The sequence below is a fragment of the Oryza brachyantha genome, chromosome 4 (assembly GCF_000231095.2).
Source record: "Oryza brachyantha chromosome 4, ObraRS2, whole genome shotgun sequence".
Lineage (NCBI taxonomy): Eukaryota > Viridiplantae > Streptophyta > Magnoliopsida > Poales > Poaceae > Oryza > Oryza brachyantha.
Genome location: NC_023166.2, coordinates 9,408,423 through 9,421,762, shown reverse-complemented (window position 1 = coordinate 9,421,762; position 13,340 = coordinate 9,408,423). Strand labels below are relative to the sequence as shown.

The following is a 13,340-nucleotide window of genomic DNA, read 5'->3' as shown; positions in this document are numbered from 1 at the left end:
TTAGATCAAGTGCTTTCTCATCCATCATCATCATGTGGCACTTTTCCGCTAGCTGTTCACAATTACCATTAATTTAGAGAAAAATGAGAGATATACCACACATATATAATTTGATACGTGTGTTTAAATTAATTTTATATAACAATTATGTAGTTTTTAGTACTTATAAAGTACAATAAAAATGTTATGAAAATAAAGATAATAATTGATAGTTGTTAGTGTAGTGAAGATCGAATTAATAGTGATTGATTTTTGTATGATGGTTAATCTAGTAATACCAAGGAACTTAATTGCTAAAACATGAATAAAAAACAAAATTGAGCGCGGAAGAAGAAACAAGTTCCACGACTTGGATTACACTATTTATTATAATTGGGTAACAAAAGCTTTGAAAAACAAAAGATTAAATATTTGACATTAGATAACTCATTATTCAAAATAAAATCTATATTGATATTTATTAATAATTAATTATATGAAAAAAGAAAGTGGTATTCGATGAGCTTGACGAGGTATGGTGAGTGAACGTTGCCTACATGGTCCTCCGTTGCTGGCCGTAATGATCCGGCGCCCAACATCTATCTAGTCGAAGTAGCTTCATGTATTCATTTTTCTCTTTTATTGATGTATTATCCCCGTCTTAACATTTAATTATTTATAGGTTATTTAATAGATTAAGGAGTTATCGAACGATTTTATTTTAGTCACTTAAGTGATCATTTTTTAATTTGAAATTAATTTAATTCTCTTTCTAATCATACATGTCATAGGTAGACTCTTATATATTAAGTTAATTGCGCCCAGCTTTAGATAACGTGTCATATGCAGGTACTACCTTCGTCCTATAATAACCCCATTTTTCAATTTCTGTGTCTCGTGCTTTGACTATTCGTCTTATTAAAAAAGTTATAACAAACTTTAAAAAATTAGTCACGCATAAAGTACTATTCGTATTTTATCATCTAGTAATAATAAAAATATTAGTAAAAAAAATTTAAATAAAATAAAGAATCAAAACATTATATTTAAAAACTAAAAAAAACTTTCGATACTGAAGGAAGGTAGCAGTAACCATTAAACTTGCCGTGACGTGGTAGGCGCAAGACGTGGTAGGCGCAAGGCAGTACTACTAACAACATCCTCAACAGCTCATCTAAATTTGGTCATTCATATCTTTATTTGGATGATCATCTAAACTAGTTTCATTCTTTATATCTCTTTCTACTCCACTAGATCATTTATATATATAATATCCTCTGTATCTCTTTGTAGAATAGAGAGATCATCTGAATATAAAGGTTCTCTTCTTCTAATATAGATGAGCTCTAAAAATAATAATAGAATAGTCGTTCTGTTCCGGCTTAATTTTATAGTGAATATCTTCTATTTTCAAAAGATAGGTAGAGTATAAGATAGATGCTCCTCTCGAAAAAGGCGAAAAAACGGAAGCACCGTCAGCTTCCTCCCCACCTCTCCGTCCCTCCCTTCCATTCCCCTTTTCCCCTCCTCTCACCAAATCAAAAAGCGTGTCCCACGAAAACGGAAGCATTCGTCGGCGTCGTCCCCGCGTTTCCCCAATCTCTGCCTGCCCGCCTTGCTTGCTGCAACTGCTCCTCTCCCGCCTCCTCCTTGCCGCGCCCGAATTCCGGACCCCGTCGCCGCGGCGGCATCCGGCACAAGCTGCGGTCGCTTTCCGCGTCTTCCCGCCGCGAGCAAGCAGGTATGCTTGGCAGGCAGCCTCTATGGATTCGGGCTTGTTATTTCTTCTTTCGGTTTCGGTTGGGGGTTTGCTTATGGGATGGCGAGGTTGATTACGCCGTTTGTTTGTGGGAAAAATAATAATAATAAAAAAGTAGGGATGTAATTACTGAATCGGTTGACGAGGTGTGTGTGGTGGGGTGGGGGAATTGCCAAGGAGATCTTGCTTGTCGTAGAAATCTAGTAGAATAGCTCGAGATAGATAAGATTGCTTCCCCGTGGAAGCAATGGGATGAAGCCATATCGTAGAACGTTGACATGGTCTCTGTTTTTTTCCCCTTTTTGTTTCATTCAGAAATGTTGGCAGGAAAAAAAGGTACGTTTGTTGAGTTGTTCTACGAGCATGGCTATACTCTAAAGTGCTTAGGGTCTATGCATCAATGGAAAAATTCGAACGGCAGAATGTGTTATAGTCAAAACTGAACACTACAGGAATTGCTACTTAGGTGGTATCTGTGGTGTCAATTGGATGTCACCATGAGCGATTAGTGCAAACACCGTTCGTTAACTCGTAAATAGTCACTGGAGAGTGTTTGTTTTGACTAGATGAGATATTGTCTCCCAACTGGATAGGAATTGCAGCATCCATGAAATAGCCACTTGATTTCCTGTTATATAAGCATGACTCGTGTTTGAAGTCCCTATTGTGCATACTGAATCACCAATCGAATATTTAAATTGGAGGGCACCATTAGTTTCACGCATACTGAACCACTGACTAGGTGGATATGTCTATCAAGGGCTGTTGTAAGTTCACATGGATAAGTAGGGTCCTGAGCTGTGCTAATGTTGTTCGAATTTTGCTGCCACTGCCAGATGATTGTCTAAGAGACTCATGAGTTCAAGTACTTCTCTGCTTAAAAAAACAAGATTCATACTCTTTAGATTGGTGATATGTGTCTAAATCTCTACCTTTATCCGCACCATGAAGAATGCAGATGGAATTATCCAGGGAGTGTTTCATTTAGTCCGATAGTAATAAATGCATATAAACATGCATGAGATAAAAGGTCATGATCTATAATAAGCAATTATCGTCAGTAAACCTGATTACTTTTTATTTATATCGTAGTAATTTGGGCTCTATTTAAAATATTCAGGTTTGCTCACACTACATATTAAATAATCATGTAAACCATTAATTGTTGGCAACAAATGAGATAAATTCAGCACATCCTAATTGTAATTAGTGCACTGCAAGTACAGCTTCCTTTTGTGTTTCTGGTTCTTCTCAATTTCCTTAGTTTGATTCGTTGTTTTTCCTTGTGTGTTTTTGGGCCGTCTAGGTTTCTAATGCATTTAATTGCATTGCAAAACTGAATTAATTATGTTTTGTGCCTTCAGGTTGGAAATGACACATATGTTTCCATATGATGGTGCCTCGTCCAGCTCAACCTCTTTGGGTAGTCAGAAGAGCGAGACTGATGATGACAGGATGATTGCAATGGTTCTTTCAGAAGAATATGCCAAGTTAGATGGAGCTATGGCCAAGCGGCTCTCAAATTTAACATCAATTCCTGTAATACATTACATGCATGTTCTATTCTATGTATTCCAGTCCTTTTCTTCTATTCTTAGAATTTTTAGTGGACACAGCTGACAGGCATGATGCTTATGTGATATTCCTTTTTCCTCTGAACCTTTACAGCATATCCCCCGAATAAACACATACTTTCCAACATACAGTGATGCCACTCTAGATCACCATCGCCTTCTCGATAGGTAATTTTAATGACCTTACTTGCTTTGACCTTCTATTTCTTCACCTTTATTTCTGGCAAGGTTAGGCTTTCAGTTTTTTACTGAATAACTGCATACTTCCCAATAGAATCTTTTGCCAAATATTCTGACATGCAATGAATTGTTGAGAGTCAAAGAACTGGTTTTTGTGCAAAGGCTCAAAATATGGTTATTTCAGTATTGGGGATTTTATGTGGGATATTAAGAAGACAATAGATAAAACTGCAAGACTACACTAAAATTTTTCAAGGCTGTACTTAGTTGTGTTCCTCATCATGCCCTTCTCATCTGTAAAACATGCAACACACTTTTCACTTCTGACATTTCAAATTCATGTAATGTTTTTTAGTCTTTAGACATGTTTTTACTGCTCCTTTTGGACATGTTTGTAGCACTCCATGAATGTTACAAAAATGAAGCCCATTCTGGTGCATGCGCTTTAGGAATTATATAAAACTTGAAACTATGTTCACTGTGTTTAAGTGAATAGATGGACTACCAATATGTTTTCTCACTTAATAATCCTTTGCAGGCTAAATGTTTATGGGTTGTATGAAGTGAGAGTTTCTGGCGATGGCAATTGTCAGGTTCATAATTTTATTGATTAAAGTTTTATTTGCTCAATGGAATTACATTTTCTTGTCAATCTCATGTGTTTATGTAAGGAAATAGTTGTTTGTTGTCTTGTAGTTCCGTGCACTATCAGACCAACTATATCGATCACCCGATTATCACAAGCATGTACGAAAGGAAATAGTGAAGCAGGTATAGCAATCACCTACTGGAGTTACCACTCTTTAGTTTATATTACTGTCGCTTGCTTTATGTTTAAACTGCAGTATCTATATCAGACGTTGCAACACATTGAATCTGCCACTCTGAGTTCTTGTATTTCATCTGGTGAATCAAGAAACAGAGTTTCTTCAATATCCTGTAGTAGTTATGCTGATAAACTCCCATTAGAGATATATGCATTCTTACCATGCTGTTTTTCTCCTGTGTAGCTCAAGGCATGTAACTCGTTGTATGAAGGTTATGTTCCAATGAAATATAAACATTATTGCAAGAAGATGAAAAAGTATGCACTTTCTAAAGCTGACCTAGCTTCTTCAATGTAAAGAGTTCCCGAACTTCTCCCTTCTGTAATGATGGCACTGAGCTGAAATTTGTCTTTTCCAGATCTGGTGAATGGGGTGACCATGTCACATTGCAAGCTGCTGCTGATAAAGTTCGTTATTTTCTATGCTTTGGTGCCACCATTCTTTTGCTAATCTAAATTCTTACCTAGCTCCCTGCAGCCCGACAAAATCTTTGCATTAGCATATGTAGATCATTGGTATTATTTGTTGCATTTTAGTGAGTACAGAAATGAAGATGACCACATTTTGTTTATAACAGGATATTCAAATATAATGATAATCACTTGTCGACGATCTTGCCATGATTATTATCTTCTTTGTACAGGGCTTGACATTTTATATTGTTTTCACTAAAAGTTACACTTCAGTAACTTCACAGTACCTTCATAGTTTTATGAACCCTAAAAGATGCCTAATGTTTTCCCTTCTTTTCGCAGTTTGCTGCAAAAATATGCCTTCTAACATCATTCAGAGATACATGTTTTGTTGAAATTGTTCCACAGTATCAGGCTCCACAGAGAGGTAATGCTTTATCAGTCTCTAGTAACAGGATTTTTTGGGGCATATTTACATGTAGAAAACCAATTACAATCAGCATCATTTTGGATAATGCACTGTTCTAGCTTATTATATACCCTGCATGTGGATTGTTGCACATATGTTTATATACGCATCCCCTGATTACTGCATACTTATTCAATGCATAGTTAGAGATAAAACTAAACAAAGAACATCCAGCTTGTTGCTGACCCCTGAAGCTTGGTGTTTTTTCAGAACTTTGGCTAAGTTTCTGGTCTGAAGTTCACTATAACTCACTATATGATGCTCGAGGTAAGAATAATGATACATTTTTAATTTCTTATGGTGCACCACAGACATATCAGATTCGACTGCCTTGCACTATTCTACATTCCTATTCGTAATAAGATGAAAATACACGTCGCTTTGCAGATCTCCCTAGCAAATACAAGCCTAGAAAGAAGCACTGGCTATTGTTTTAGTAACCATGCCAGAGTTTTGCTTCAGACATGGATTTTATTGCTCGGCCTGCCTTTTGCTCCGTGCTGGTTGTCGGAGCTTGGAACCCTAAAGAGTGGAGATTACTTCTGTGGTTCTCTTCTTTGATTCCCTGAACCATCGGTTTGCCGGTTGCCCTCCTCCCTACAGTACATACAGCATTAGCTATACCTACAATACTGAATTCGAGCTTGCTTCCTTGTGAATAGATGCCCATACCGAGTTTTACCGAAATCCATGTTGATTGTAAACCATATTTGTTCATTGGTATACTCTGTATACAGGTTATAGACTGCTGTCCGCTATCATTTATTTCATTCCATTTTATAGACATTGCACTTGATAGAATTTATTCAATCCATTTTAAGATATGAAAATTGCTTTCGGAGCTCATATACATAGGCATGTAGAAGGCTACTCACCACCTCTAATTGGCATGGTATACACTGTTAATCAATGTATATTATATTCCTCACGTAAGTGTCCTTATCGTCTTAGTCTCTTAGTTACCTAGCTAGGGTAACAGCAATGATTACACCTGTATGCTCACTCCGTTCTTGAAAGACCAATTTATAAGGATAAACTTAGACGCTTCTCAGTGTACACTGCATGCCCGCCTCTCTCTCAGAGTATACCCTATATGCCTAACTAGAGTTCGTGAAACTGCTAGTTACTGTGGCGGTAACCAATGGTTTTATTTAGATAAAATTTATCTAAATTCATCATCAAAATGGGTTCAACTAGTGACGGTTTTCACTTAAACCATGCGGTTACCATAGTGTGGTTGTTCAACCAAATGAGCTTAGCACGGTATTTACAACAACTTATCGTGTGGAGTCCAAAAATTTAAATTAAATTTGTGCAAATTTATGACAATTTTGACGGTAACCGCAGTAATCACGCCGTTGCTGGACGGTTTGCCAACCCTGTATGTAACCATTTCTTGCTCTAATTGCGCTGCATGTACTCCATACACCTGGTTAAGGCAATAGTAAAAAATAATGGATATCAGAAAAGGATGGTCGATTAAAAGTTGAAATTCATGTAAAAAAAATACATCTTCCTGTGAACGTGCTCCGTGGTAAAGTACGCATCTTGCACCACAATTTGCAGAGGTTTGCCTCAAATTGAGCAAACTCTCTGCTGACCGGAGTATCCAGTGTTCAGTGTTCTTGATTGGTGGCTCCAACTAGCTTCCTCAGCCTGACTGAGATAGCTGACCGGAGGCACCGAGCAATAGGACTAGAAGCTCCAGTGAAAGTTTAATTTGATTGTTGTTGCTAAATTTTTAGTTTTTAGATAGCCTATTGACAGCTCCAGTGAAAGTTTAATTTGATTGTTGTCGCTAAATTTTTAGTTTTTAGATAGCCTATTGACCCTACCTCTAGGCTCTTTATCGTCCTTCCAGTGGCTACCGTGGGGCACATGGGTGAGGACGGTGGTTGGGGCTGTGCCATGAGGAGGCATGGCTGAGGTGGACGATGGCTGCGTGCTAATCATCTCTTGTTCTCCATGCCGTACTTTCTCCATGGATCCCCTACCCTTCTATGGTTGATCTCCAAATGCGGTTGCTGGAGCTCCAATGGTGAGGTGGTGGAGGTCATGGAAGGGAGAGGGACGATATTGTCGCCCGTTTGTACAAGTGGTGGCCGCCTTTGTACGTTAATAGTCCACATTCACCTTGATCTTTACACTATTGGACAGTGACGAACCTAGAATAGAAATTATCGGGGGTTCAATACATACAAGTTATCTAATTTTTATACTTATACATTAATTAATATGATATAATTTAGTAGGAATCGAATAATTTACCCAGGGTCTGAGGACCTTGGGAGGATGACTATAGGTTCGCCCCTGCTATTGGACATGTGAATACCGTACATGACCATTGGCAATTGCATGAATCTGTTACTATGGATGCATTATGGGCAATCTACAACAATGAACACACATGCACGTAGCCTACAATTTAGATGGATTGCTGACTATATAATTACACTTGGCAAAATATAGGATCCTAGTAGTGAATAGTTGCTACAGTAGATTGTGATGGCTACAGTAGCTACAATGACACCTATGAGTGAGTGTGGCCATTTTGAGTTGTGCTCACAATGGTAAGTCGATCGAGGCGGGATTAAAGCCTAGGTGTCGATGTCTATGAGAATGAATTCTCTTAGGATGTGTTTGGTTCGTAGACGAGGTGGTTTGGGTTGGATCCATTCTTAGATTGTAGGATGAGTTGGTTTCATTTTTCTGTTTGGTTGGATGGATGTGTTGGACTCTATTTTTTGTTTGGTGGGAGGGATGAGATGGGATGAGTTGGACTTGTTTTTTTAAGGGATGAGATAGGATAAATGTTACCTCTCATATCCAAAATAAAATATTAAATACTAGAATTAATATATGAATAACCTAAAGTAATTATATGTATATTTATACAAGTAATATATTTTAAATAAATTTAATAAATAAAATGGACACCCCCTCTGTGTGTAGTGGTCGTCCTAGGATGGATCCGTCTCACCATTTTGATGGAATGAGTTAGACCTGGATCTAGGAGGAATATTTATCTTCTGGATCCAATCTATCCTACCCATCCACCAACCAAATAGGGCCTAAAATGTGTTGACTCTATCCCAACCAATCCCATGCATCTTAATTGTTCCTTTCCACCCTATTGTGCATGAATCTTCCAGTGAAAACCCAACCTATCTTTAGGGTTGACGATTGCACTATAGTTTGGTGTCGTGTTCTTAGAGGCATCAACATGGAAATCCGTTGTTGTATTTAGCAGCTCCTAACCGAGCCTTTCCATGGCATCCAACGATGGCCTTGGGAAGTTGGAGTTGTTGTGTTTGAGGCATTCGATGAGCTTGGCAAGAACGACTTGAAGCTATGCTTAGGTGTAAGGGATGTTTGGTTATTGTTCACTTGGGAAGTCAAAGCCAGAGCACGGTCGCAAGCTCAACAAAGATGACTTAAGTCAACCCCTTGCCAACTTTGGTGTCGGGTAGCCAGATGTTTAGTCTATAGGGCTTACTAGTTAGGTTTGCCGGGCCTCAATGAGATCGGTAGTCATGAAGTCAGAGCCATGGTGTTTACAGGGCACGATATATGACAACAATGACATGAGACCGTCTGAGTTGTGCTTTGCTGTGGCCTTGGCTGCATTCCATGCTTTGGTGCATTATGGAAATGTTGGAATTGCCTGATAACGAGGGTTATAGTGTGACAACAATAACATCGTCATTGTCAGCATGTGGAGTCTTGTTCATTCTTTCATGTTGCTATTTGGTGTTGTAGTGCCTACGGTGAGCAACGTGTACCAACCTTGTCTTTTGGCTAGTGAAATTAAGTGTAGAGAGTTTGTGTATTTATGGTTTATGCCTTTTTTTAATAATTAATTAACTGTGCATATCAATGTTTGGTCTAGTTTCTCCTTTAAAATGAGACATTTTTTCTTTTCTAAAATACATCAGTAACTAGCAGCAGGGTCAGGGTCGGCTCCCGAGCAGGTCAAGAGGCCACCCAAGTTATGTCGTTGCCTCCTCAACTACAAACTATCATCAACATCCCAAAATAATTGAGCACTAATAAACTCTATTAATCGTCTAGGCTCGACACTGCTGGTGGCTCTGCCACATGCCGGGACAGGTCCTGTACCGGTTAAAAATGAAAAAAAAAAATATATGTATTGACATCCTCACTAGAGTATTCATGTGGAGGTCTATGTTCGAAGTTATTTTTATTAAATGCATATTTTTAATATTTATTTTTAAAAATAAACTGTTCAAAAATTTATTTTCAAAATCTACACCATTTGATCATATCATGCCATTTGTCGTGTCAATATAACATTGCCACATCATACTTTCCATCACACCAACCAGTGGCGGACCCAGCTTTAAAACAAAGATGGGGGATATCATATGAATACGGCTAAATACAACACAAATCGTATCTTATATATACATACAGGTATAATAACTGCATAATAAAAACAAAATACAATAAATAAATTGAGTCAAAAACTATATCCAAGATGGTAACTCTCATTTGAAAATGAAGCACCAATTTTTGCATAATATGTAATTCATTAGACATAAAAACATATGGTAAACCTATCGATTTACAAAAAGTAGACATGAGTAATAGTTAAGTAATCAACCATCCTTACAATTTTAGATTAGTACAGTAGAATATATAAATCACTAAGCATGTCCAAATTATGTAGAGGAAGCATGTTGGCTTGAGTAAATTTATTCTCTGCTTACACATGGCATGAAATCTCTTTTTATCTTCATTAAAATCAAGTCCTTAAAAATCTTTCTCGATTTAAAAGAGAAGGCTCTTTTAACATATATTATTGTTAACGACAAAAGCATGGCTAATTTCATAAGATGATGTATGGAAAAAATATGCTTATGTTTTAATCATTTTTAAGGACAAACTACTAAGATTATCACAAGTTTTTAAATTATTGATAGCAGTAGGGATCTTAAGGTGTGAAACAACACGCGTTATAGTTAGGTCGGCCGACCCACCCTATCAAATGGGTGGATCTGCCCCTGACAGCAACAAGATTGGCATGGCAAGAAGGTGCATATTTTAAAAATAAGTTTTAGGAGATTTATTCTTTTAAAACATATACAAAAGATGCATTTAATAAAACAATTTCTCCACATCGATGCCACCGATATAGTATTAAATATGATGATATATAGAATAAATCTCTCCATTTTTTTGATTGACTCTCTTAGTCGTCACATAATTAAATATGATTACATATAGAAGAGACAAAAGAGAAATACGATTACTATCCATAATATCGAACGATAGACGACTCTTCATATTTATTGAAAAAAATTTGTTGCATGAAGTGGATAAATAAAAAAGAGATTATAATAAAAAATATTTTGTTATCGTGATCAAGAAACGATAACTAACTCTATCATTATATATATCCTTAGATGATATATATTAAATACTATTACTGACTTGATCTTTACCCTTATTCTTATCGAATGGATCATCGGATGCAGCCAGTACACGGTCACATACTCACATACATATCGACGCAAATAATTTTTCATTGAATTTGTCTAACGAGTAAATCAAGTTTATACACTGTAGGATAATATAGGATAGATAAGGTGACACCACCGCTATCATCTTCTACATATAGAGGGATTCTGATCTCGTGGCTCGCGTGCACGCCCAAAACCTCCTCTGACTCTCCCTGAGGCAACATCGAGTTTTTGAGTCCTGTTCATACTCGATCGCCGATCGATCGACGGGATCGTCCGTCCGTCCGCCCCTCCCGTCTTCTCGCCGCCTACGGCCGGCCAGCCGTTACCTACTATAGCTAGCCCGTCATGCTTTTTTTTCTTGATGGATGTGTCTGTTTCATTGTTCAATTCGTTTCTGGTTGAGATTGTTTGATTTATTCGGTAAAAACACAAAACGACATATTTGAAATAAAAGATAATTTATAAATAAAATTTCTATATACGTGTTATTGGTAATATAAAAATAAGTCTGGTAAAATAAATTATGATAAAAAACCCCATAATCTACACCAAATTTATAAGATTCAAAATTTTAAGTTTTGGTTTAAAATCATATTTTTAGTTGCTATATTCTATACGTATATAACCGAAGTCTCTTGGTTCGTTTGAGTGGGGGCATGCAGAGCTAGCGAGCGTGACTGTGTGCAAGCTATATTTACTATACCACATGGTGACTCGTAAAGCAGTACATGAGTGATTATTAGCAAGAGTAACACGAATAACTACCTATGTGTGATCATGAAAAATATGATAGTTATATTATTATTTGCTACTAAATAATATATGTCATGAGATCCCATAATTATTTATAATGTACTACATCATCGGATTTATAACAAATGTCGCTCACCTATTTATAACATACTATAATCATCAGATTCATAACAAATGTAACAAAAGTGACCACAAGTTTCACATAACTCCACATTTTCTAAATATCAAGTATATTTAATTTTAAAATAATATTAATATTAAATTCACATAACTCATAGGTTTCAAATAACTCACCATCTTTTCTAACATCAATTTCTGATTTGAGTTTCAGGCAAAAAAAGACAAGCAAGTACAGTTTGAAAAAAAATCAATAAAATTATATTTTAAATTTGGAGTTTTACTAAGTTTTAAATCAAACACAACACCTTGGTTGTGTTGTATGTGTATATATAACATAATTATAGGAGTTATATACCCTATAAATTTATATTTTATATGAAGCTTCTAATATATAGAACGAGTTTGTCTATACATGACATATACAAAGTTTCTAATCAAAGTTTATATTTCATAGAAAGTTTCTAATATATTTTGTCAGTACAGGGTAGATTAGATTATACATTTGCATATATATTAATTAAATAATTTAATTTGGACCCAAACAAATTGTTTATTTATTTTATGAATGACTTATGATATTGTATAGGTTCGAAATTTAGCAGCGTTTAAAAACCGGATGAAGTAGTACAAATACTACCGTGTCAAAAAATAGCTCCCGCAATCACATGTGAGTTAACCTGAACACACACATGTTTATAATTTAAATAATATATGTACGCATATATTACAAAATTTATTTTATACTCGTTCTTTTTTTATTTGACACCGTTGATTCATTTGTGTTGATATATACATATAAAAAAACCCCAAGTGAGTATTAAAAATATCACCGTGTGAAAAATATCTCTCGCTACTTAATATTGTCAACACAAACGTACATATAAATATTAGATTATATATATATTTAAATGATATATCATTAATTAATATCTGGTCTACTTTTATTTAATGTCGTTGATTTAGCGGTCTAAGGTTTGACCATTCGTAATACTCCATCTGGCCTTTTTATGACATGTGAATTTTGGATCTATATTTGACCGGGATTTAATGCATTAAATTTAACATAGAGAGGATAGATAGAAAGTGCACTTATTTTGAGGGCGAGTAAATAGAAGGAGTGTAGATGAAACGTGGACCATCCGATTTGATGCAAAAAATTTTAGCCCTTGGATTTGTCTAATGAGTAAATTAAATTTATGCACTGTAGGATAATATAGCAGATAGGATAGATCCGGCGACACCACCGCTATCTCCTACAAATAGGCGTCCGGAAATCGATCATAGGATTTCATTCTCGCGACCCATGCGCACCCCAAAACCCCCTCTGACTGTCCCTACATCGAGTTTTTGAGTACTGTTCATACTCAATCGCCAAGTGATCGACAGGATTGTCGATCCATCCGCCCCTCCCGTCTTCTCGCCGCCTCCGGCCGGCCCCTCCCGTCTTCTCGCCGCCTCCGGCCGGTACCTACTATAGCTAGTCCGTCGTGCTTTTTTTTTTCTTGATGGATCTGTCTGTTCATTGTTCAATCCGTTTCTGGTTGGGCTCGTTTGATTTATTCAGTAAAAACGCAAAACGACATATTTGAAATAAAAAATAATTTACAAATAAATTTTTTATATACGTGTTATTGATAATATAAGGTAAAATAAACTATGATGAAAACCCCATAATCTACACCAAATTTATAAGATTCAAAATTTAAATTTTTGATTTAAAATTATAAGCAGAAAAGAAAAGATGATGCTACATTCGTGGATCGGGCTGTTTGGCTCGTGG

General features: G+C 36.3%; 1 protein-coding gene across 1 annotated transcript; it reads left to right on the top strand.

The window, feature by feature from the left end:
* Positions 1-1,457: 1,457 nt before the first annotated feature.
* On the top strand, positions 1,458-6,101 carry LOC102718641 (OVARIAN TUMOR DOMAIN-containing deubiquitinating enzyme 12). The gene is made up of 10 exons (XM_006652176.3): positions 1,458-1,720; positions 3,103-3,277; positions 3,407-3,480; positions 4,031-4,085; positions 4,189-4,263; positions 4,503-4,576; positions 4,678-4,726; positions 5,075-5,159; positions 5,412-5,468; positions 5,589-6,101. Exons 2-10 carry the CDS (start codon positions 3,110-3,112, stop codon positions 5,636-5,638), a joined length of 687 nt encoding a protein of 228 aa, XP_006652239.1. The 5' UTR covers positions 1,458-1,720; positions 3,103-3,109; the 3' UTR covers positions 5,639-6,101.
* Positions 6,102-13,340: the final 7,239 nt, after the last annotated feature.

Coding starts and splice junctions, on each gene's coding strand:
- LOC102718641 (XM_006652176.3), top strand. CDS start 3,110: ATGACACATATGTTTCCATATGATGGTGCCTCGTCCAGCTCAACCTCT. Junction 3,481..4,030: donor CACCATCGCCTTCTCGATAG/GTAATTTTAATG, acceptor AATCCTTTGCAG/GCTAAATGTTTATGGGTTGT. Junction 4,086..4,188: donor CTGGCGATGGCAATTGTCAG/GTTCATAATTTT, acceptor GTTGTCTTGTAG/TTCCGTGCACTATCAGACCA.